The following is a 26,514-nucleotide window of genomic DNA, read 5'->3' as shown; positions in this document are numbered from 1 at the left end:
CACAAGGTATTTTCTATAATACAAGTAATAATCATCGAACATTGGACATCTCTGGCTCAATGTCTTATAAAAATTGAGGTGGTACAAAAATTTTCTTCAAACTGACTTGTTTTAAGTACGTACTTAAAAATACATGGATATGCGCCAGACCCTTGAGGAACACTTCGTGTAGCCAGGAGAATTGAGAGCTTGCATGTGGTGCGTGTGTAAAGATCTCCGAAACTTATTGCATATTAGACAATAATAAAATCTAAACTCTTTATGATTTTCTGAAATCTGTGAAATGTGGAGGCAACTTTAGACTTTGGTACTAATGGTCAAAGGGTGGTGTTTTAACTTATTCTTAAGAGATTTGAAAACTTCCTGAACTTGACTTCTTTTCACTGGTAATAAATTGGATGCAACTTACGAGAAGGTAAAGACATCACACAGTCTACGTCTCTGGGTCGTACATGTGTTTTCGTTAGCAAATACAAGAGAAATCCTCACCAAGGACTACCATTAACGTAGGAAGTTAGCACCTCTTTCCGGACAGGATGAGCTCTGGCTCTTCAGAGAGTGAACTCCTCAGCAAGGTTTCACATTTATGAGACATATAATAATATCCCTTGTTTTGAAGCCATAAAAAGGCCAGGCTACTCTGTACTGAGCCTCAAAGTTACCAGTCATCAGTACTCTAATGAAACACTCCTCCATGTAAATAATTTGCCTTTCTTATCGCATAGAGCTCCTTATGGATTTCGGATTCTGATAAAAGACCTACCAGTAGAACTATATATCATAGGCACTTGCCTGACAGTAAAGAAGATGCACTTACTAAAAAGGTAGCAATAACTCATACGAAGAAGTCAATACAAGAAAATCCTTTACCCCCAAAGACAAGGCAAGGTAGGGGGGAACAACTAATCTCCTTAAATGAACAGTTTTCATAAATGTAGTTCAACCAAGAATGGGCCCTGAGCAGTTAAATTATTTTGTTAATCCAGTTAGCCTTCGGATATCCCTAGTTTTTTGTTTTTTTAAGTAAATCTATCCATTAGCAAAGACAATTGCTTTAATTTTGTCTTTTTGAACATTCCAGATTTCTTGGAAATTGACACAATCTAGAATGTGAAGTCATTTACATATTAGTTTACAAGCTTTTACTGGGCACCTTCTATATACCAAACACTGATAGACAGAGGTAGAAATGAATATACCATCACCCCTTGCCTCAGAGGAAAGTAAATCAGTGAACACATATCTACTGAGCACCTATCACATGCCAGGCATTGTGTATGGCATTGGACAAAAAGTGGTGAACAAAATAGTGTCTACCCTTTTGGGTCTTAATAATCTAAGGGAAGGGAAACATTAACAGTTACAAATAGGTAATTAATGGTATATAAATTGTTTAAAGGAATCTGGTGCTGAGAGGGCAGGCAAATAACAGAAGAAACTTTCTTTAAAAGTCCCACCAGTCTTTCTTTAAAAAAAGTAATTTTAAGCTGAAATGTGAATCTGATTAAAACTCGGGAGAGGGTGGGAGCTGTGCTCCTGGGAGAGGCCACAGTGTAGGCTGGGGACCCAAGATGGGAAGGAACCCCGAGACATTCCATGGATGGAGAAAGAAGTGGGACTGGCACAAAATAAAGCTGGAGAAGGGGGCAGGGGTCAAATCAAGTAGGGATTTGTGTGCCAGGTTAAGAAATTTAAAATGCAGTGGGAAAGGCAAGTGTAGAAATAACACAGCACGTTGAATACACAGGGTGGAAGGAAGGACAGAGGCGATAAACGGACTTGAGAAGGAGCAGGGTTTCAAAAGTGCTGTGGAAGGAGCGGCCCTCCCCGCCTGCGAGGTGGCATCGGTTTGTGCCAGAGAGCCCAGTTCTGAGAGCAGGGAGTGAGACCAGAGGGCACCCCCAGAGATGGTTTTCACTTCCATCGCACACTCTGCGACTCCCTTATGTGATAATTAAGTACCTAAGGCTTACAGGGTGAGCGGAGAGGTGAGTGCAGTCCCACTGTAAGTAACAGAAAACAGTCTCAAAGTCTTGCTCCAGTAAACAGCCGGTCAGTAGCAGGTCAATAACTAGGACTCTTGCGTCCCTCTCCCTGCAGGCCAATGTCACAGATCTGCCAAGTCTTGTAGAATAATGCCATGCTGCCCTGAAAGTATATGGTACATTTCTAGAGCTCCCATGATCCTAAAGATTGACGCTTAAGAATCAATTGATGCTTTTATGCTTGGCTTTATGGTAAAAAAAAAAAAAAAAAAAAAAAAAAGCCCCCAAACATATTCTTTTTTTTTTAATTCCTAAAGATACTTAATTATAAAAATAACTATGGATCGTAAATATCAAGCATCATTTCTTATTTCGGTTTCTATCCTCTGCAGTCATCGCTGGCTCATGACAGGAGCTCAGTAAATGTTTGTCTGAGTGACTGAACTGAGCTCAATTCTAGTTTCAAATCTCATCCGGCTCTAGAGGGGCATCTTCAAGGCAAAAAAATGCCAACAGGGGAACAGGAAGACTTAAGTTTAGATTTCAAGCAGTTCTAATTTCAAGTCTATTTAGGGTCTCAATTATAGCCATGCTTCTGACCCACAGTAATTTGCAGGATCGGATGGATCTTTCTAGTTAAAAAGGAAATGACCAGACCAGTTTCAGGTATCCTGAAATATGTCCCAGAAAACCACATTAGGGAGCAGAACTATGAAAACAGAGTGCTTTCGATCCCTTTATCCTGATAAAAACTTACAGTTGCCTTTCCCACCGCCAGAGGGCTCCCTTGTACAGATAAGAAAATATCGATTTGCTGTAGGATTGATTTATGTTTAAACAGGGGAAAATATCCCCCATGAATCTGTGTTCTGGGAATTTTGTTACATCCCTGCTTTTGCAGCAGGATCGGAACTCCTCATGGTATCAACACCAAAATGTCACAGCGAAGCATCTCCAGAGTTGTCTACCTGTTCAGTCACTAACTTCTCACCTCTCATCACTTTGCAGCCCACTCCAGCCTCGTTCTCCCTCACCATTCCAGACTGAAACTGCTCGCCAAGTTTCAGGTCCTTCAGGGACCTCCCCACTGTTCAGTTTAATCAGGCATTTCTGTCCCTTCTCATAACCGCTGAGCAGCAAACTCTTTCAGGGAAACGGTTCCTTCTCAGCTTCTGCAAACCCCCTGTTCATGGTTTCTCCCCCTCAGCTGCCTGGCTCCTTCCTTTCCTCTCTCTCGAGTCGTCGTCCTCCTCCTCCTCTACCGCTACCATCGTTCCCACTCACAGTCTCTCTGTAGGTGATCCTGTTCAATGCATGGCCTTAAATACTGTCTGGGTGTCGCCGTTCTCTGTAGCCCAGGTCCCTCCTCAGTGTTCCTGGCTCTTCCCTCCCCCCTCCTGCATGGCCTCTCCACACTGGAATGTTTCACAAGCATCTCGACTCTAACCGCCCGCATGCAAGCCTGACCACCTCTTTCCCACCCAATCCTGTTCCCCGTTGGTCTTCCCCATCTCAGAGCATAGCACCACCATCCACCTAGGATTCAAGCCACAAACTGGCTTTTGTCTTTTTCTTTTCTACAGCATCCATCAGGAAGACCATTTCCAAAATCTATCAGGAGCCCTGCTCCCTCTCAGTCATCATCCTTGTTTCCCTGGGGGACCACAGTGGCTTCCAGCTGGCCTCCCTGCTTCTGGTCTTGCCCTGTGTGATCCACCCTTTACACAATCTTTTTAACACGTATGTCACATGTCACCACTCACCTCCCAAGGTTCCCCCCAAAGGCCTCCTTCGGAGCTGGAATAAACCCAAAATTCCTTCCCCTGCCCTCATGGCGCTGTCTTACCGGAATACTGCTGGCTCTCCCCACCTCACCCCTCCTCACTCTCTCCTAAGCTCTTGTAAAATCTAAATGTGCAGCCTGTTGTTTATTCAGAGAAGCCAGGGTCTTTCCCTCCACCTAAAACTTCTTTTCTCAGCTCTTCATCTTTCCCTCTTTTTGGACTAAAGATAAATCTGTATAGATATATGGTCACTTAAAAATTGATTCCCTTTTAGGCTAGGTTGAATTTAAACTTTTTAAAGTGGACTTTGAGGAGAAAATGCTACCTGCAGGTGTGACATAAACTACCCACCATCTGTCTAGATCTTTCTCCTAAGCTCCGGATTCATATATTGAGTCGTCTCCTAGATAGATCAACTCAGATGTTCACTAGACATCCCGACCCCAACTCCCGAGATTCCCTAGTTACGCACATCTGTCCCCTCCTGATCTCCCCCTTTCTCGGGTAAAGTCACCCCCCCCAGGGGACAACACTGATTCCTCCATTCTTTACCACCACCCGTGCCCATCTGTCAGCAAGTCCTGTCTTTCCACTACTCAAATACATGGAGATTTTACCCATTTCTGTGTCCACGTTCACCATTCTGGAACAAGCCATCACCCTCTCGTTCCAGACACGCGCAGTGGCCTCCTGAGCCCCTAATATGCTCTACCCACAATGATCTTTCAAGAACACAATCCCGATCATTTAGGAAACTGTAAAATGCTACATTTTATAAAACGGTGTCGCGGGGGTGCAGAATTGTTTTAATAAAACTTAGCGCTTACTAAAGGCAGAGCTTTGGCGGGAGAGGGAGGTATTTTTTTTTTGAAGCCTATTCTCATCTTTTTGGTTGCCAGGCATTTCTTGAGCAGACTTCCCCGAGGCAGGGGACCCAGAAAGTACTTGGGAACAAGCACTGACCAGGCTGAGCCGGCAGAGAGCGCTGTTTCAGTGGTGCCCTTTCTGCAAATATTCCAGGACGCTTAAGCCTGACCCCTCCCCTAGTTAGCATTAACGTTGTATGTTCTCTGCTCACCTGGAAGGTATCTGGATTGCTTCAAGTAGTACTGCTTAGCGGTGGAAGCAGTCGACAGTTCAGAATCCGATTTCTGGGAAACGGCAGCGGGTAAGCTCTTGTTTTCCCCTGCTGAGTGGTGCGAGGCTGAGGGCACCGACTCAGGAAGCCTTGAAAGTCCACAGAAGGTAGCATCACTGCTTGAAAAATGAGACGACGGCAGCTACGGCGTCCCCCACCCGCCCCCTGCGCGTCTCTTCAAACCGGGCACGGCCACCCCCACTCAACACGGTTCCCGTCAGAGTCCTTTTGCTGACGGGAGCACCGAGGGACGACTTCTCCCCCGAAAGGTATCAGGCAGCCTCTGGAATCGTTTCTGATACCAGCCATGATGTGACAGAAAGCTTTATCGCCGAGCAGCAAACTGCCTGCGTATAATGTTTCTGGCTCCCCAGCCCCGGCTGCGGTGCTGGGTTTATCCTGGGAGGCCACCGTCCCTGGATCGTGGCCACCGTCCCTGCCTACTCACGTAACGTCTGATCAGTAAGGCCGTCTGGGTCCCCCTCGGAGGCTGACGCTGGCCTGGCTGGCCCTCTGAGCTGCTGGCTGCCCCCACCCGCTCAGGGGTAGTTCTAGACACAGGCAGGGGGCCGGCCCCTTTCATTCGAAACGGCCCCACGCGTTCCTGCCTCCTTTCCCTTTGGCTCAGCCCATTGTAGTCATGCCAGCCGCTGAGATTCGCCCCACTTTCAAGACCGCTCATTCCAGAAAGCCTCCTCTCCTCGAAGTGCTCTGCTGCCCGTAAACAGGACTTTTGAGCTCTTTGCAGCTCCTTCGTTAGCAGCACTCCGTGCACGCTCTGCTCTGATGTCGTGCTGACTCGAAGGTCTTATTTCTGCCGCTATACGTTTGATGGGCTGCAGACCGACCACATCCTGTTCCTGCCGTGGCTTAATACATCTCTGTATTTAGTAAACGTCTACCGAGCGTGCGCGCAAGTATAAACATCTTGCTTTTGTTGACTTTAAAAGAGACCACCTCATCAGTAAAAGTTGCACACTTTGGCATTGGGTCTTCTGTATTCTTTATGAGGAAGCCTAGGCCTCCAGAGGAACTGAGCAGACAATAGCAGGGTCCATTCAGTGCGCCGAGTGTTTGAGCTCTTACTGCTTAAGAAATAGTGTGGTGCAAAAAAAGAGACAGAGGTCTAGTTTGGGATTAGGCCTCGTCTGACTTTAGGCAACCTGTTCCTTCAACCTATCTGACTCTCAGCAGTCTACTCTGCAGACAGTTGTACTGGAGTATGAAGATTACAAATTAAAATTTAGGTAGGCGCTTAATAAATGGAAGTATCTTAATCATTATTGTTATGTCTAAATCGTATAAAGCCATTTGAAGATACCAAAAAATAAAAAAATGGAAGAAATACATTAAAAATTGATCGTCATACAGGTTTTCGAACGAATTTCAAGAGAAAAGGAATAATTGAGGCTGAAATTTATCAATCATTTCCTTGCCAGAATTAAGTATGTGGACTACAAAGTCGATCTATAGGTTTGGATTCAAGTCTCTTCTACCCCTAAAAGTACGTGATAAAATTCAGCTGGAATTAGAACGTCATGGGTTAAAAAAAAAAAGTTTTCAACTCATCTACAGACTAGGCCAACGCAGACGCGAAGAATTATTTTTAAAAAAAGGAATTATGGGGTGCCTGGGTGGTGCAGTCGGTTAAGCGTCCGACTTCAGCCAGGTCACGATCTCGCGGTCCGTGAGTTCGAGCCCCGCGTCGGGCTCTGGGCTGATGGCTCAGAGCCTGGAGCCTGTTTCCGATTCTGTGTCTCCCTCTCTCCCTGACCCTCCCCCGTTCATGCTGTCTCTCTCTGTCCCAAAAATAAATAAACATTGAAAAAAAAATTTTTTTTAAATAAAATAAAATAAAAAAATAAAAGGAATTATATAGCTCTCTACACGTCTTTAAGATGTTGACATCTTTAAGCTGACATCTATAATTTCCCATCGTAAATTAAATCATTTTATTTCTTGTTTCTTGTTAACAATAGGTGGAAAACAGTAAATAATTTATAAAGTGAAATATTATGAGGATTGACTGTAATTGGAGTATTTCATGGTACGACTTGATAAAATAAGTCTTAACTTATTCCCTTATTCCATACCCTTATTCCATAAACACTCTGAATCTTCAACAAATTATGTACAATGTATATAGTACATTGTATATAGTACAACTGTACATAGTATAATGTATATATGTACAATGTATAGGTTTTGAAAAATCAGACAGTTTCACAGAACATTCTGGTACACTTAAAAGAATAAGCATCACTGGGTCCTGGTGCTTTAGTGGTTCTGAATCTCCGTGCTTTCCAACACGTGCTTTCCAAATAGGCTAAAATTCCCTATTTCTAATGTGGGCTTTTCCCTTGAAGAGAAATACTATAGGACAGCAAAGCCTTCCAAGTGGAAGGTGTTGGTCTTCTGACTTCTCCTTTTGCTTAGCATCTTAAAAGTTGTTTGGCCTTCCTGCCACTCACATATGAAAATGTTAAGAGGTGTGACTTTCCGCAGGGGGATTAGGCAGGTTTATTCTCAAGTTCATGTATATTAGGGAAGGGTCCCTATGGAATTTGAGAAACTAGAAACATATTGACTGAGAATTATCCAAGCATAGGTCCCCCTCACAGAATCTCCATGTACCTTCAGAGATATGTGGACCCCAAGGGAATGCCAGATAGCTATTAGATAAAATTCGCTGCCTCCTGCCAATATGTTTTTCTCCCTATTCTTTTATTCCAGAGAGAGAGAGAAAGAGGGAGAGAGAAAGACAGTATTTCCCCACACATTGGTTCACAACGTTTAACCCACCTTCACCTCAAAGGTGAATAGTGCACTTATGAATACTGGGCTTAGAGAAAGACAGGGGGCTGCTGGAGACGTTAAACTTCCAGGAAGAGTTTAGGAAGTGATCCCAAAGGTTTAGAATAGCAAACAAACAAATAAGGGAACCTGAACGCCATCGGAAGAAATCATTGCCTCTGTAGGTTGTGCTTTGCTTTCTTCAAATAGGCATGCGGATTTCAGATGGGAATCGTGGGATCGTATTTCATCAGGGTACGCTCAAAACTTAACAAGAGCCCTTCCCTCCACGCGCCTGCAGCACTCAGCCATTAATACTGAGCATCTTTACCGTGAGAAGCCAAGATTCTTACCTTCCCAGAGGTACGTGTACAGATTTGGGGTTTATGGAAGAGAACAATATTAAGCTACTTATTGCCTTTAATGTCTCCCTGCATTTGTATGTCCTGAGTGACATAAAGTTGATACATGATAAAAATAGATTTTCCTGAGGGATGTGAAATCTTACCGGAATGGGGTATCTTTTTTCCTCTTTTCTTTGAATACACCCATGCTCGGCCGCTTGGAATAGGAGGCTCCAAGATCGTGATCCTCATACTCTTCCCAGCTGTCTCCAGACTTGAACACCGTCTGACCCCAGCGCCTCCTAGCACTTTTGTGCCCCAGGGTACCATTTGGCTTCTGTGGTGGAAAATCAGTCATCATCATCTCTAATCATTTGCTGAATGCCTTTTATGCACAAGCTACTCTACCTTATACTAAGAGTACCTGATCTCGAGGGGCCTTCCATATCGTTAAGATAACACGTACACACGTTGAAAAGTGTTAACAAAGATAGGTAGCACGTGCTAAAAAACAGGATAGGGGTTCCGAGGAAGGAGAGATCTCTGACATTGGGTTGGGGGAGGACTCGAATACTTAAGGATCAGAACTGCTCATCGCTGTATAATTTGGAAAACTGCCATGTGTGACTATCTCTTTGGGCAAGTGACTGAACGTTTCAAAGGCTCGGTTTCCTCCTCCTTAAATGGTGATATCCAATGTTTATCTAATTAGTGTTTCTGAATTTAATAGTAAAATACATCGGAAGTCCTTAGGTTAGGGCCTAACGCGTGATGAGAGTCACTGAGTTAGGTGGTACGATTGTTATTACTATTATTGTTGTTGTTCCAGAGTTTGGAAGAGGGAAAGAGGGTGACTTTCTGATAGAAAAGTGCCAGAGTGTGTTCTGGGAAGGAAGGGTGGTTGGTGCTTATCAAGGCAGATAGTTGGTGCTAGAAGTAGTGAAAGACAGGGTTGCAAGGACAGACTGATGCTGGAGTCTGAAGGCCTTCCAGCGTCTGCCTAACGAGCTGCAGCTCTCCTGTGAGCAGTGGAAAACACTGGATGTTTCTTGAGCTAAAAAGTGAGGAGATACAGGCAGCATTCCCGAAGGTCAGACTCTTCAGATAGGAGGCCTTTGCAGTTATACTGGCATGCAGTGGCAAGGGCAACAGATTCCTAGTCGTTGGAATGCTCGGGAAAGAACACGTGTGCTCTTAACAAGGAATTAAAGGCCTGGACTTTGCATCTATGTGAACAGATGTGAGAGAAGAGTGTGGCAGCACTCGTTGCAGCAGTATGCTTAAATACCTGAAGTCCTAGCTGCCTTTGCAGCTGTTTGTAGCCATGTGACACAATCTAGCCAATGAGTTGTCAGTGGAAGTCTACCAGGGATTTCTGGGACAGCTAGCATGACATGCCAGAGTTTTGTTTTGTTGTTGTTGTTGTTTTTTTAATGTCTATTTATTTTTGAGAGAGAGCGAGCTCAAGCGGGGAAGGGACAGAGGGAGAGAGAGAGGGAGACACAGAATCCAAAGCAGGCTCCAGGCTCTGAGCTGTCAGCACAGAGCCCGACGCGGGGCTCGAACTCACAAACTGTGAGATCATGACCCGAGCGGAAGTCGGACGCTTAACGGCCTGAGCCACCCAGGGGCCCCATCACTCTTCCCTCTTCTAGAATGCGGATGCCATCCCAAAGGGACAGCAGCCATGTTGTGGCCATAGGAAGGAAAGCCGCTTGCTAAGCATGGTAGAACAGGAAGGCAGAAGCGGTCTGGTTCCTTCTACAAGCTGCCGCAGCCCTGGTTTGGCCCACCACTGACTTCTTGTCATGTGGGAAAACAACCCATTACTGTTGGAGCCTCAGTGGTCGGGTTTCCATCGTAAGTCACTGAGTGTAATCCTAATGGATGCAGAGAAGGAAAGGCAGGAATCATTTCAGGATGGGGGCCCTGTCAACAGAAATAAGGAACGAGGAGGAAGACTTGGCTTGGATCAGAGAGCGGTTTTATTCAAATTTATTTGGGGTGTTTTTGGGGTTTGTGAACCGAGGAATCCAAAAGGCAATTGAAAATTAGGGAATTTGGAAGCAAGGTCAGCAAATACAGTTATCTCTGGAGCACAATGTTTAAAGAATGGATATACTATTGCTTGGAGCCCGTGGTGTCACAGTGATGGCCCATGACGAAAATGGTATTTGCCGACTTCTGTTATTGTTTTCTTTGCCAGGGAGAATGAGCTCTAGACTAAGGAGAATAAAAAGCTATCAGGTCCCAGATAAGAAGAGCTGATCAAAGGTTCACTTAGCTGAGTTTAAGGCTCTGGTTTTGGTGGAATGGTTTTTTAGGGTGCTGAGTCTGTGTGCTTCTGAACAGTGTCAGTAACATCAAGTCGTATGCCTGAGAAGACTGGAAAGGGGCAAATGTACGTAATTTTTGTAACGTAGAAGGTGGAGTTTTGCCAACTCCACTGTAATACGTTTGGTATAGGATGAGGACAAAGATTCGAAAATCAGTTACTAAAGGGAAAGTTTTTGAGCATCAAGGGAAAGGAGTGGCAGACCACGTAGGCAACCATTTTTTATAAGAAGCACACAACGTATGTAGTCTGTGTGGCCTTCGACAAAATGGGTGACAGGGTCTTTGAGGCTATCAGTGAAGCGACAAAAGGACAACAAGGCAGGGTCAGTACTGCTGACCACCCCCCCCCCCCAATTTATAACCCACGTCTAATGTGATGGTATTTGGACAAGTGGCCTTTGGAAGGTAACTGGGGATTAGTGCCCTTATGAAAGAGACTCCCGAGAGCCTGCTTTCTCTCTCTGCCATATGAGGACAAAGCAAGAAGGTGACATCCACAAACCAGGAAGAAGGCCCTCCCTAGGAATCAAATTGGCTAACGCTCTGATCTTGGACTTCCCAGCATCTAGCACTGTGATAAAATAAATTTCTGACTTAGAGCCACCCAGTCTATGGCATTTTGTTATAGCAGACTAAGTACGTAGTTCGGTACTCTGACCAAGAGTGCTGCCAGTGGATCAATGTCCATCTAGAAGAAAGTTCTAGTGGCCTGCCCAAGGGCTTGCTGCCATTCTGTTCATCATGAAGGTATAGGGCTAGGGTATTGGGTACTTTAACTTAGTGCATACCAGGGCTGGGCATAGTACATGGCACTTAGTAGATACTCAGTAAATACTCTTTTTCTTTTCCTCTCAGTATGAGTCAACATTTGATGTGCCTTCCAAGAAAAAAAACAAAAATGTAATCTTTGGTGGCATGAGTGGATGGACCTCTGGTTCTGAGATGTTGGAGGTGATTCACCATGGTTTATACTCCCTGCCTGCTGTTCACCTCTGGTTCTGGTAGCCTCATTCTAACGGGGAAGCAGGATGGTAAGGGGGACTCAACAGCTCCTTCCTACCCAGGAACCAAGGATTACTCAGTCATTGGTGAATGATGTCATGTGCAGAGCACATAGCGGAACTGGGGATGTTTCTCCTAGAGAAAAGGGCAGGCAGTATAAGGGCTATTTTCAAATATCTGAATGGCTGCCTTTCTCAAAGAGTGATGAACTTTTATTAAAAGCTAAAGGGGCGCCTGGGTGGCGCAGTCGGTTAAGCGTCCGACTTCAGCCAGGTCACGATCTCGCGGTCCGTGAGTTCGAGCCCCGCGTCGGGCTCTGGGCTGATGGCTCAGAGCCTGGAGCCTGTTTCCGATTCTGTGTCTCCCTCTCTCTCTGCCCCTCCCCCGTTCATGCTCTGTCTCTCTCTGTCCCAAAAATAAATAAACGTTGAAAAAAAAATTAAAAAAATAAATAAATAAATAAATAAATAAATAAATAAATAAAAGCTAAAGAAGACCAGAGTTTAGCTCAGTATAAGGAAGAACTTTCTAATAGTCAGAAATGCGCCAAAGGTGATGTGGATTCCTCAGGACCCTGGGGGTGCTGAACAGAAGTAATGTGGACAATTATTCACTCATTTGTTCAACAGATATTTGAGAATTTACCGTGTGCCAGGCACCATTCTGGGTTTGGGGCCTGTACTGATAAACAAAACAGACAACATCCCTGACCTCATGAAACTTACATTCCAGTAGGAAGAGCCAGATAATAAACAATACACATAAGATACAAATAATTAATTGTATGTTAAAATACGTCAGGGCTTTGCAAGCAGAGCTTGCTTCTATAGGGGTGGCAGGAATGGATAAGGAACTAGGCAGTTTTCTTTGAGATCTCTCAGTCCTAAAATGCCCATAACGCAGTGCATTTGGGAGTATACATCTTGAGGAGGCAGTAATATGGCACATGACGAGCTCCCTGAACCGACCAAACAACCGAAGTCGGAAGAGGAAGTTTTTATACTATGCCTGACACTTAAAAAAAAAAAAAATCTGTTCATGTTCAATAGTATTTAAAATCAGTATAAAATTACTGTTAAAATCCTTAAGATTTTAGGGTCAGCTCTCTTGAGTCCCATATTCTATTAAATGCTTTCAGTTCTTCTGTATCTAAGTAACTGTTAAAGTCTGTAACATCAAAACTTTATTACATTAGTTTTGGTAGTTTTTCTTTTCATAAACCATATTAGAATTTTAAGTTATCTCATGCTAAGCCCCGGCCAGAGGAAGCAAGGACTTTAACATAGAATCATATTTTACATCTTAAAAAAAATTTTTTTTAGGGGGCGCCTGGGTGGCTCAGTCAGGTAAGCGTCCAACTTCGGCTCAGGTCATGATCTCGCGGTCAGTGAGTTCGAGCCCTGCGTCAGGCTCTGTGCTGACAGCTCGGAGCCTGGAGCCTGCTTCGGGCTCTGTGTCTCCCTCTCTCTCTCTCTCTCTGTCTTTGCCTTCCCCACTTGTGTGCACTCTCTCTCTCTCTCTCTCAAAAATAAACAAACATTTCTAGGCATTTTTAGGAATGCCTAGAAAACAGAAGCCTAACCGCACCAAACTACTGCACATAAAGGATCCTCACGGGCTACTTACGGCCGGCGTGTTTTTGACGATGCTCGGAAATAGCGTCTGTGGCTGCTTCTGCTGCTTGGGCGCTTGCAGGACACTCGTGTTCTGTGGCGGCTGGATGGACCGCAGTGGCTGGTGGCTGTTCTTCGTCTGCGGCTGTCTGACAGTCTGCTCGTTTATGTCCGGCAGAGGCTCAGGTTCTAGATCAACTAAAGATGGCTTAGGCTCTGGTGGTTGCACCTGCTTCCTGTTTAAAGATTGTTTTGATTCCAGATGATGTGAGGAAGGGCCTAATACTTGACCAACTTGAAAATACGGGTGCTTCAGTGCCTACAAAAAGCAGGGAAATAAGAAATGGAAAACGGTCTCACCGACATGTATTGCACACGAACCACCGGCCGGCGGCGAGCTCAGCGTATAGAACTAGACTAGATAAGCTTCAAAGACTCAGAAAGCATCCAGTTTTCCCCTTACGTGGTACCTTCAAAAAGAGGACTGGGAAGTAACGATTTAGGAAAGAAATTTCTTTTAAAAAGCAAAGTACAACATAGTAGGAAGAATGTCAAACTCACATGTAATTTTAACATCCAGGCAACACAACCGTTGTATTTAAAGATTCTGTATGAAAAAAAAAAATCTAGCTTATAAGCACTGGCCAAATTTGACGCGATTCATTCAAACTAAAATGCTAGATACTGATCATGGTCCAAAGGCATTAGGAAATGAGTTAAGAAAACCTATGTAGTTCATTTTCAACGGTTAACTATCACATTATATAAAATTCAGGCCTACACTTAGCCTAAGGATGACTACATACCTACTAGCAATAAAAAAAATTCTAAGAAAGGAGATGACAAGTGAATATGTTTTAGATACCAGATATTTATGGAAAGATACCAGATATTTATGGAAAGAAAATATAAATAATAATAAAAAATGATCACTGAGGGTTTTTTTTTTTAATTTTTAAAAATGCTTTTATTTATTTCTGAGACAGAGAGAGACAAAGTGTGAGCAGGGGAGGGTCAGAGAGAGAGAGGGAGACACAGAATCTGAAGCAGGCACCAGGCTCTGAGCTGTCGGCACAGAGCCCGACGCGAGACTCGAACCCACGGACTGTGAGATCGTGACCTGAGCCGAAGTCGGACGCCCAACCGACTGAGCCACCCAGGTGCCCCTGATCACTGAGTTTCAACTAGTTCAGTCAGCCACTCGCTGCTGCTGCATGGAGGTGGTGGGTGGAGTGGAGGACCCCTCACGACTGTCTGGGGACATGAGCTACAGTAGAGGTTCTCAACTGGGGGCGATTTGTCCCCTCTGGAGACATTTATTTATTGTCACAATTTGGGGGTGGGAGGCGCTCCTGGCATCGAGTATAATAACAGGACAACCCTACAACAGAGGTGATCTGATCCAAATGTCGGCAGCACCAAGGTGGATGAAAATTGACCTAGAGAACGTCCGAAGTCTTCTGTGCAGCTCAGCTGTGGAGGCTGAGCCCCTTACCAGGAAGCCTGTGCCTGGATTAAGGGGGAAGGCTCCCAGTTCCGCTGTTTGTGTCTGTGTGGGGGGCGGGGGGAGGGGAGGGAAGGTGGGAGGGGGTCCTTGAAGTGAGGGGGTCGCCCAGCCCTATTACCCTGCACATCCTGCCCTAAGCCGGTCCCCACCTGTGTGTGAGCACAGTTTTTGGGGGGACAGAAGTAGCTCTGTGCATGGCCCCTGTATCCTATAACTTCCATCTCTCCCTAACTAGGCCTCCCTGCTTCCACTAAAAAGCAAGGCTATGACATAGTGGACAAGAAGGAGGTTAAGGGCAGGGAGGTGGATTTCGGCGGAGGCAGAAGAGTTTTTAATTCTGCGATGTCCCCTACCACAGCTGGTGTCCGTGTTAATTACACTGACATTGCTAAGTGGAGGTCTACAAACACAATTTAAGTACAGCATTGCGTGACACACAGAAGGCACTCAAATTCTGCATTAAGTCATATTAATTAGTGTGTCAATACTCCTGAATTTGAAATGGGCTACATTTTGGAACCGGAACCTTTATAAATGCGTTTTGTAATTTCACGGCTTCGTCTGTAACAATTTTTCCTCTTTAATATCAGCTACCGTCCTTCCAGAGGAGGAGAGTCTTTTAGAAATAATTTATTTTTTACTGCTCATGCAGGGAATATTTGAGCATTGCATACAATAAGGATGCATAGAGGGGTGCCTGGGTGGCTCAGTCGGTTAAGTGTCTGACTCTTGGTTTCCACTGTGGTCATGATCTCACGGCTTCTTGTGAGTTCGAGTCCTACATCAGGCTCCTGGCTGACAGCTCAGAGCCTTCTTGGGATTCTCTCTGTCTCCCACTCTCCCTGCCCCTTCCCTGCTTGCTCCCTCTCTCCCTCTCTCTCTCTCTCTCTCTTTCTCTCTCTCAAAATAAAAAAAAATGAACAAAGAATGATTTAAAAAGGATGTATAGAAATTTCTATACATTAAAATGATTTCTAATGCCAACACCAGAAGAAAACTACTGCTCACATTGTGACGGGTTGTTTTTTTCAGAACTTCCTTCTAGTCATGTAATATACGTATATTTTTTTAAAAGAAAATCATATTGTATTATAATATTCTAGCCTGCTTTTAAATTTTTTTTTTCAACGTTTATTTATTTTTGCGACAGAGAGAGACAGAGCATGAACGGGGGAGGGGCAGAGAGAGAGGGAGACTCTAGCCTGCTTTTAAACTTAGCATTTGAACTTGAGAATTCTCTAAAATGGTTTCATTTTAAAAGTTCCATTTTTTTTTGTTCTGTGCCCACAGATTATATAATTTATCTGAAGGTATAAAGTGTGCATTACTTCAGGAGCTCATACTGTCTGCCTTAATTCCGATTCCTTAGAAACAGAGCCTAAGAAGGCGATCTGGTGGGTACCAGTGATATATTGAGGGAGTGCTTTTCATGAAAAAAAAAAAAAAAAACCTGAAGTGGGTGAAGGATAAGGGTGGGGAGGGGTCAACCTAGGATACCAACTCTGATCAAGTCTACCTTGGCCTGATCCACAGAGAAGGAGGGGGATTCTGAAATGAAAATCTGACTTCAGGGTTTTGCCCTCTTAAAACAAAGGTATCTTTATGTCAGCCACGCAAAGGATCTAGACTGTCCCCAGAGCAGATGTGTGGGTACGTAACCTCTCAGTGATGCTGGTTTTTGCTGGCTGGAGCAATTGTCCAGGAAAGGGAGCAGCTGTGAGCATTAGCAACCAGCACTTTACAGAAGCTGGAGGACAGGTGCATCAACCTGGCACAGGAGATCTGGGTGAGGCATTAACAGCATCTACTATAATATCTGCTATAATATCTTGTTCAAATAGCAGTCTCCATTTTTTAATTGTAGCAAACAGTCTATTTTAATGATGTTTAAACTTGAAATGTTCCCTTGGAAACATTTAGGTTTATACTGCCAATGGAAAGTTTTTAATTAGCTTTTAACATCTGTGTGCAGAAATCTTCATCCAACTTTCTGATTGTTTTTAAGGTTCTTGATATACTATGTTGCAAAACTATTTTCCATTACTTAGAGAAATAGCTTTTCAAAGGTTTTGTTTTTTGTTTTTTTTTTTTGCATTTTACCATGGGGAACAAGGGGGGAAGCATCAAAAAAATATTTTTGGTAATTTTTATTTCTTTTTCTTTGATTTTTTTTATTAAAAATTTTTTAATGTTTATTTTTGAGAGAGAGAGAGAGAGAAAGAGAGCATGAGTGGGGATGGGGCAGAGAGAGAGAGGGAGACACAGAATCAGAAACAGACTCCAGGCTCCATGCGGGGCTCGAACTCACGAACTGCAAGATCATGACCTGAGCCAAAGTCGGACACTCAACCGACTGAGCCACCCAGGTGCCCCTCTTTTTCTGTGATTTTTAAAAAAAAATGTAATTTAGGGGCGCCTGGGTGGCTCAGTCGGTTAAGCGGCCGACTTCAGCCAGGTCACGATCTCGCGGTCCGTGAGTTCAAGCCCCGCGTCGGGCTCTGGGCCGATGGCTCAGAGCCTGGAGCCTGTTTCCGATTCTGTGTCTCCCTCTCTCTCTGCCCCTCCCCCGTTCATGCTCTGTCTCTCTCTCAAAAATAAATAAAACGTTAAAAATTTTTTTTTTAAATGTAATTTATTTTGAGAGAGAGTGTGTGCATGAACAGGGGAGGGGCAGAGAGAGAGAGAGAGAGAGAGAGAGAGAGAGAGAGAGAGAATCACAAGCAGGCTCCACGCTGCCGGCGTAGAGCCTGATGTGGAGCTCGATCTATCAAACCTTGAGATCATGACCTGAGCTGAAACCAAGAGTAGGATGCTTAACTGACTGAGTCACCCAGGCACCCCTTTCTGTGACTTTTTAACATGTCTCATGCCCATTCTTCTTTTTTAGGTAAGAGTTAAAGAGTTTTATTGCATTTTTATTACAAAAGTAGCCAATATTTAGAAACATTAGAAAATACACCGCCACATTTGTTAAAAAGATTTGTTGCTATTTGCCTTCTAATCTTAAGATTTTTATAAGAGAAAATTTTAATTTTATGTGATCAAATCTGAGCTTTCCCTACACAGAACAAACTGTTGGTCACCCGGGGGGGAGGGAGGAAATAGGGGGAAATCAGTGAAGGGGATTAAGGAGTGCATTTATCATGATGGGAAAAAAAAATCTGAGTTTTCCCTTTGTGGCTTCTTCTATGACTTCTGTTCTCCTCTATTTCTTAGCCTGAGATCAGATACTCACCTATAATTTCTCTAGTTCTTAATAGTTTCGTTTGTCCTTCTTCTTATTTAAACCTTCTGTGATTTACTTGAAAAATTGAGAAGTATGGTGAGAAATAACCTAAATTTACTTTTTTCCAAAGAATTAACTAATTGTCCCAGTGATGGTACCCCTCCCCCCCCAATTTGTGATGCCATATGTACCCTCTGCTGACTTACAGCTTTTGCAACTCGGAGCTGTCTGCCCATTCGTATGCTAGTACCTTCACTGTTGTAATTACTATCACTTTACAGATTGTTTTAATATTTGATAGGGCAAGCTGTCTGCCCCACCACTGTCCTCCAATTACTTATTCAAACCTGTCTTGACTATTCTTTCCCATTTGTTCTTCCAGTTCACCTTTCGAGAACATTTCTCAACCTTATTTCTGAAATAATGTTTTGGTAATTCAGTTTTTTTTTTTCTTATTTTAGAGAGAGAGAGTGCGAGCCGCGAGAGGGGTAGAGAGAGAGAGAAGGAGAGATAGAGGATCTTAAGCAGGCTCCATGCTCATTGTGGAGCCCAAAGCGGGGCTCGATCCCACGACCCTGGGATCACGACCTGAGCCAAAATCCAGAGGTGGACGCTCAATCGACTGAGCCACCCAGGTGCCCCTGTTTTGGCAATTTTAATACTGAATTTATATTTAAATAACAATAAGTATACGCTAAAGCTTAGATTTTTTAAATCTAAGCCCTTTGCAAACACAACCATGGCATTTTCAAGACTGCGACTCGAGGGGACACCTGTAGGATGTAGAAGGGCTAGTCACAGAGGAGCCAAGCGAGGGTACCACCTGCTGCCCTCTTGTGGGGGCTGCAGAGTGAACAATATTCCAGTCCTATGGAGGGATGACACTGTTGTGTGGAGTGAACAAGGACCCACCTCTAAACCACAGGAGAGCACAGAAAATCTGTTTCCTAGCTGAAGAGATGCCTCTCTACTACCAGTGATGAGTTTCTTCCTAATTCTCTGTCACATGCCTGAATTTTTTTAAATATATTTTTTAATGTTTATTTATTTTTGAGAGAGAGAGAGAGAGAGAGAGAGACCATGAGCGGGGGAAGGGAAGAGAGAGAGAGAGACAGAATCCTGAGCAGGCTCCAGGCTCTGAGCTGTCAGCACAGAGCCCGATGCGAGACTCAAACTCCCAAACAGTGAGATCATGACCTGAGCCGAAGTCGGATGCTGAACTGACTGAGCCACCCAGGCGCCCCCTGAATTTTTATCATTAGAGAAATTGATCTCTTTCAGCCTCAACCTCATTTGAACCGCCAGACACAGAACATCATTGGTGTGGCTGTCTTCTCAATTCTCCCAGGCATCTTGTAGGCCTAGAAATTAATTCATGACATATTGGATGCCTTAGGGTTTTGGGCTTACTTCTCTTGGTAAAACCCTGGTTGAGAATAGACTTGTCTTTGTAAATGAAAATATTCCTGGTATTGTAAACCCTCAAAACAAAAAGGGAAGGGAAGGGAAGGGAAGGGAAGGGAAGGGAAGGGAAGGGAAGGGAAGGGAAAGGAAGGGAAGGAGGGAGGGAGGGAGGGAAGGAAGGAAGGAAGGAAGGAAGGAAGGAAGGAAGGAAGGAAAGAAGGAAGGAAGGAAAGGAACAAACACTGTACCAGGGGGATTCATCTTACCTGGCTTGCTGTCGGTCGCTTCTTTGGATCCCAATTTAACATTTCAGTCATTAGCTGAATAGCTTCATTACTGGCGTTGGGAATAAGAGTTTTTAAGTTTATAGGAACACACTGGGGAAAGCGGAAATTCATAGAGGATGCAAGCTGGTACCCTTCTGGCCAGTCACTCTATTTAGGGAATATATAAGTGGGTGGGATGGGAGAGCAAAAAAAGAAAAGAAAAAGAAAAGAAAAATGGTTTTTAGTAATCAATTTAAAAACACAGAAATAATATAAAATCACTGGTGTATGAAAATGTTAGTGTTGACTACCATAAATAGATGAAAGAATGAAACACCAGACCACGTATACAATTCAGTGCTACGGAGAGTATAGAAGGAATATAGAACTGTTAGGAAAAAATGAGAAGGCACTTCTATAAATTTCAGAATATCCAACTCTTGTCTGGTGTTTGGACCTTGAGGATGATATCCAGGTGACTTTGAATAAACAAGGACAACTGATATACAAAGCGGCTGATCATCCCAAAGACCCTTATTATATGTTATATACATCCCATCCAGTGTTAAAAACTGCACATAGCTGGGAAATGACAAATTGCAGTAAATCTCTGATAACTGTTTACTTGTCTGATGTTAACTACAAGGCACATGTGAATACAATTAGGATGTAATGATAATGATACATACTTATTAAGTACGTATCAGAAAGTAAGGTCTAGCTGAATGCAATAGTTAATTGAAAAGTAGTCGGTTCAAGACATCACATGTCCAGGGCAGAGGTACATAGAAAGAAACAGGAAAAGCTTAAGCGAAAATGGTCCAGGACACCTGGGATTAATGAGGCGATGCCAATGAACATTCACAGAGCAAGTAGGAGAGTCTAAGCAAGGATATCTATGCAGTCAGCAATGCTAAATATAGAGTATTCCCTTAAGTTCTTAAAGGCAAGAATCTTTTCTTCTTTAGTCTGGTGGGGACTCTGGCTTCTCATCCCACCCAATTAAAAAAAAAAAGGATTATAAGAACAAATAACCATTAAAACATAAGCCTATTTGAAAATGAAAGATATCAGATAGCCAAGGTAAAAGTTATAAATAACCAAAAGTTATAACAACTTAAGGACGAGAGTACTCACTTTTTTGGGAGTCCCTAAAACTTGGCAAATCTTAAAGATTTCATCGACCTCGCTTGTCCCTGGGAACAGTGGTCTTAATGTATACAGTTCGGCCATTATACTCCCTACAGCCCATACATCAATGGGAGAGCTATAAACTGAAGATCTTAATAAAACTTCAGGAGCACGATACCTATGAAAATGGAAAACAAAAGAAAAGAGGCCAATTTGACTGTGGGTTCAAAGATGGTGTGGCAGTAAGGTTCTATTCTGTTTGGTCACGCATTTCAACCAAGGGATCGGTATGAAGTGCTTTCTGTGCATCCGGCATTTATGCAATGTGTTGGGGTTACGTTGGACGTAACATATCTTCCCTGACCACAAACAGTTGGTGGAGCTGGAGACAAATTTAAATGAAGTGTCCAAGTGGCCTAAGATAGGAACTCAAACGAATAAATATGGAAATAAATGCTATACGACACGGTTGGGGGGTGGCGGGGAGAAGGGCTCTGAAGGGAAGCAGATACATTCTGAATGAGAACAGTTGTATAATTTTACCAAGCATTGTATCCATGCTATATTTATATGAAGGATAGAAAACAAAAGATTAGCAAAGATTGTCCCTAAGTAGTGTGTGGTTTTTTTCCCCTTCTTTTTACTTATCAGTTTGAAAGTGCTGATTCCTTCAATTGATTCCATTCCCTTAACTAACATGTATTTTCATGGAGAAAAATACACTATTTACGAGAGCAAAGCTACCTGGTAGGAAATATTCTCACTTCTCACTTCTTTTTTTCCATATTGAAGTGTGTAGATTTTTCAGCCCAAATGTGTCACAGTGTGTGTTTTGTTTTTTGGTTTTTTTTGTTTTTTTTTGCTTCTATCCCGAGTACCTTTCTTTGACAGGTTTATTGAGATATAATTCACATAATGTCATAACATACAACTCTCCATTTAAAAGCGTATGACTCAGGGGCTTTAAGTATATTCATGGAGTGTGTAATCCATCATCACAATCAACTTTGACCATTTTCATTGCCCCCCAAAGAAACCCCATACCTCCCCAAAAACCCTGTATTCCCAGTGCTCTAGCTTTACCAGTGGAACCACACGCTTTCTGGTCCTTGGTGACTGGCCTCTTTCACTTAGCATGTTGTCAAGGTTCGTCCATGCTGTGGCACGTATCAGTATTTCATTCTTCTTCCTGCCGAATCGTATTCCATGATATGGCCCTAGTATACCTTATTTATCCACTCACCAGTGGACGGGCACTTGGGTTGTTTCCAATTTGGGGCTATTATAAGTAGTGCCGTTGTGAACATGCATGTGTAAGTTTCTGTGTGGATGTGTGTTTCCATTTCCCTGGGCTACATACCGGAGAAATGTGTGTGGAGTTGCTGGATCACGTACTAACTGGATGTTTAACCCCTGAGGAACCACTGACTCTTTTGCACCATTTCACGCTCACACCAGTGATGTGTGAGGGATCCGGTCTCTCCGCGTCCTTGCCAATGCTTGTTACTATGCCTTGAGCTTTTTGTGAGATAAAATTCATTGTTTTGAATGTTTTGCCAAGTTTGGATGCTGAAAACAAGTCTCAATTTCGTTCCGTTTCAGTATGGAACCTAAATTTACCCAGATGAAAACAGATACTCAACCTAAAACAGAACTGAGGTTCCCCCATATCAATTAGTGCTGACTCCAATCTTCCAGTTGCTCAAGAAAAAAAGAAAAAAACAACGTGAAAGTCTCTGACTCCTTTATCTGACACCCCACATCTGATTCACCAGGAAGTCACGGTTGTGCTGCTTTAAAAATACCACCTCCGTGGCCACCAGATCCAAGCCACTGTCACTTCCTGCCAGAATTACTGTAACAATTCTGCCTGGTGTCCCTGCTTCTTCCCTAGCTCCTCGGAAACCTGTTTTTAATACAGCAGTGAGAGTGGTACTTGGAAGGCATGTCAGATCATATCACACCTCTTCTCAATACCCTCCAGGGGCTCCCCAGTTCGCCCGCCCGGATTAACAAGCCACCACAGTCCTTACAATGACCTGTAAGGACCCATGAGATCTGGCCACTCCATACACTCTCTCGCCTCATTTCCTCCTACAGTCGTCCCTGTTCATTCTGCTCTTGGCAGAATTCACGCATGGCGCTCCCGTCTCAAGGCCTTTGCGCTCAGCATTTTCTCTGCGTGAAAGCTCCTTCTTGCCCTGGCCTCTCCTTCTCAGCGAGAGCCTCTCTTTACACTAGCAACATGCCCTGTCCTTCCCCTACCCACCCAACTCCCTGTCCCTGTCCATATTTTATTTTTCTCCATAATAATGTATCACCACCTGATTTACCAATATGCTTGTTTTTCCTGGAATGTAACACACACACACACACACACACACACACACACACACAGAAAAGTGCACGTATTGTAACTGGGCAGCTTGATGGATTTCCACAAATAGAACAAATCCACTGACGCAGCACCAAGTTCATGAAAAACCGAGCGTTGTCAGCATCCCAGGAGGTCCCTGTCCCGCACTCACTGTCACTATTCACATAACTGCTACCCTGACTGCTGACAGCATACATTGGGTTTCACTTTACATAAGTGGAATCCTACCATATGTACTTTTTTCCTGTTTGGCCTCTTGCTCTCCGCATTATATCTGTGAGACTCAGTCGTATTGTTGTGTGTGGCTGTAGGCTTTTCATTCTCATTGCTGGAAAGCATTCTACTGGGTGAATATATTCCGCTGCTCCTGATGGACGTTTGGGTAGCTTGCAGTTTGGGACTATTACATGTCTTCTGATGAGGATGTGCATGTCTTCCTGTTGGTAATGCATGACGTTTCTTGGTTTTTGGGTTTTTGTTTTTTTTTTAATTTTTTTTTTCAACGTTTATTTATTTATTTGGGACAGAGAGAGACAGAGCATGAACGGGGGAGGGGCAGAGAGAGAGGGAGACACAGAACCGGAAACAGGCTCCAGGCTCTGAGCCATCAGCCCAGAGCCTGACGCGGGGCTCGAACTCACGGACCTCGAGATCGTGACCTGGCTGAAGTCGGATGCTTAACCGACTGCACCACCCAGGCGCCCCAGGGTTTTGTTTTTTTTTTTAAGTTTATTTGTTTTTGAGACAGAGAGACAGAGTTTGAGCGGGGGAGGAGCAGAGAGAGAGGGAGACATAGAATCCAAAGCGGGCTCCAGGCTCTGAGCCGTCAGCACAGAGCCCGACGCAGGGCTCGAACTCACGAACTGTGAGATCATGACCTGAGCTGAACTTGGATGGTTAACCAACTGAGCCATCCAGGCGCCCCGCCCCCCCCATGATGTTTTTATTTGTTTATTGGATGTCATGTAAGCAGCATGAGACAGAGATTTTTTTTCCTGTGATGTTCACTTCCGTGTTCCCCGTGCCTGAGATAGAATCTAGCACATAGTACGTGCTCAACAAATGTTTGTCAAGTGAATGAATCAATTAATGAAATCCTTTTTCCTTCAGAATAGTCATGACCCAATCCTTCTTTCTCCACAGAATGCAAAAGTCAGTTTTATATTTTGTTTTAAATACTCGATATGGAACCTCCAGAAAGCGATGTAACGATCTTTTGTGGTAAAACTTCAACACAGACATAAACCTCTACAGAATTGCGTGAAACTACTCACCATCGGGTAGATACATAATCAGTATATGGTGGCTGTGATCTTAATTCCCTTGCAAGTCCAAAATCAGCAATTTTCACAAGTTCTGGGCCCATACAAAGCAAGTTTTCTGGTTTCATATCCCTATGAAAAAAACCTGGGGAACAGAGAGGGAAAACAATAATTGATCATCACGTTTAAACATACTTGAAACCTAAACAAAATATAAGTGAACTTCTCTGTTGTAATTAGGAATGTGAACTTAGGAAAAAAATAAACCCTAACTATTCTCTAAAAGGTGATGGTGGCAGGCACCCTGCGTTCAAAATAAATTGGCAAGAAAGTTCCCACTGTACCTAAGGTCATTAAAAATTCCCACTTAACACATATTTCTATTTGTGAATCCGGTAAGTTCAAGCACTGAGCTAGACACTGGCCACATTACGATTATCTCCATTAATTTGCACAACCACCTTAAGGACGTATTATGGTCACTGCTGTGCCGCAGATGAGGAGGGGGAGGGCAGAAGAGAAGGAGCCTAATCAAAGCCCGAGGAAAGCTGCATATTCAGGCTGACGTCACTTATTTGAAAAGTCCATTAAACGAAAACGCAACTGCACCCACTTTAGCCAATTCTTTCATTTGCAGTTGTGTTATTTACCAGCTCAGTTCTCCCCTGGTAGCTGCTTTATTGAAAAGCCCAATAATTATAATGGTCATTTACCAGTTCAGTATGTAAAATAAATGGTGACTGAAGCTGAAAGGCAGGTCAGTGAACGCGAGGCACCCAGGAAGAAGGACATGAAAACCCTCTTTGTACATTTCTAAGGGCCATCTAAAGCACGCCAGTGACACACGGGTGGCCTGTATTCCAATGACCTTGCGAGGCGGGAGAGTCAAGAGGGGGCCTGGTCCCTTGTAGGATCCTTGTAGGATCCGCTGTAGGTGATCACGTAGCTTCAGCCTGAACTTTTTAAGCCGAGTTTTAAGCCTAAGCTTTTCTAATTCCTTCTAAGCCAGTGCGGGCTCGACATTGGTGACATCACACCAGTTTTGTACCCAGTGTCATCTGGTACTTCTTACTCAAAATAGCTGTCGAGATCCATTTCACAAACTTCCAAGGGAAATACACTGCACTTTTTTTTTTTACCGCAGAGACAAGAACAGGAACACAGGTGGTGGTGAGTCGACTGACATAATCCGTAAAATCGTAGAGAATCAAACCAGTTACATATTTGTACAGTTGAGGTTTTCCCCATTCTCACTAATATAAGGGTATTGGTAACGTGGTCCTATTTTAACTAAAATATTAGTGTTATGTTGGGACAGCCGCTGTGTTAAAAATGTTTGCTCAAAGTAGTACATCTGAGATGCTTGTTGTCCACTGTAGCAAGAATAATGTAGCTTCTGTAAAAATGTCTATTGTTCCTGGAGTCTGGTGTCCCCAGTCACTGTCATCGGTTGTGGAGCCAACTGCACATCATTTGTGTTCTTTACTTTTAATTCGTCAACCCCCAAGCCAACTTCTTCCTGCAATCTCTTATGCTCTGACGTGGCTGGGAGTTCCTCCTATAGACCCAAGGAATCTAAACCAATTTTATTCCTAACCTAAAAAATATCAGTAAATCACAAAAGTCTTTCCAAAAATCAAATAACTCATAATGCTTTTGATTTTTCCGCACATTGGTTTCTACTGGCATAAATTAACTCAGGCAAATATCACGAGTTTCCATGCTGGTCAGTATTACAAAATGGGCTGAAGATGGAAAGTCCATTATGAACAGTTAAAATAGCATATGTCCTCTATTTCCATGTAATTAATAAATGACTGGCTTTTACCAGTGGGTTGTAGTATGTTACCGTAGGTTTTAGACGTTTAAAGGACCAAAAAGTGGGATTCAGGAATGTTCTGACAATGCTTATGTGGAATACATAAATAGCATTTTTATCTATTTATTTAAATGTTTATTTATTTTGAGAGACAGAGAATGTGTGCTCACGTGAGTGGGAGAGGGGAAGAGAGACAGGGAGAGAGGAAATCCCAAGCAGGCTCTGCTCTATCAGCACAGATCCTGATGCGAGGCTTGATCCCACGAACCATGAATCCATGACCCGCACCGAAATCAAGAGTCAGCTGACTCACCGACTGAGCCACCCAGGTGCCCTTAAATAGCATTTTTAGACATTAGATTATCTCGTGTAACAGTTAAAGGGGAAAGTTTCTCCTTTCATATCTTCTCATATAAACTATGGGATGAAACGTGAAAGGAGACTGATACTGGTGACTTCCAAATGCCTCCGTTCAGAACGCAGCGGTGGTCTGGCACAAACCCTTCCAATTTAATATCGGAACATC

At 43.5% G+C, this 26,514-nt stretch overlaps 1 protein-coding gene across 5 annotated transcripts in view; it reads right to left on the bottom strand.

Moving 5' to 3' along the window:
* MAK (male germ cell associated kinase) overlaps window positions 1-26,514 on the bottom strand; it is a 57,958-nt gene that overhangs the window by 10,536 nt on the left and 20,908 nt on the right. For all 5 annotated transcript variants that reach the window (XM_032593114.1, XM_030314854.1, XM_030314858.1 and 2 more), the window contains exons 6-11: window positions 24,182-24,314; window positions 20,537-20,708; window positions 19,400-19,567; window positions 13,010-13,315; window positions 8,209-8,381; window positions 4,848-4,996 (exon numbers count right to left, since the gene is read on the bottom strand). In XM_032593114.1, coding sequence (XP_032449005.1) covers window positions 4,848-4,996; window positions 8,209-8,381; window positions 13,010-13,315; window positions 19,400-19,567; window positions 20,537-20,708; window positions 24,182-24,314 — 1,101 coding nt within the window. The remainder of the gene's footprint in view (window positions 1-4,847; window positions 4,997-8,208; window positions 8,382-13,009; window positions 13,316-19,399; window positions 19,568-20,536; window positions 20,709-24,181; window positions 24,315-26,514) is intronic.

The sequence above is a fragment of the Lynx canadensis genome, chromosome B2, assembly GCF_007474595.2.
Source record: "Lynx canadensis isolate LIC74 chromosome B2, mLynCan4.pri.v2, whole genome shotgun sequence".
NCBI classification, from domain to species: domain Eukaryota; kingdom Metazoa; phylum Chordata; class Mammalia; order Carnivora; family Felidae; genus Lynx; species Lynx canadensis.
This window is presented reverse-complemented; position numbering and strand designations above follow the sequence as displayed.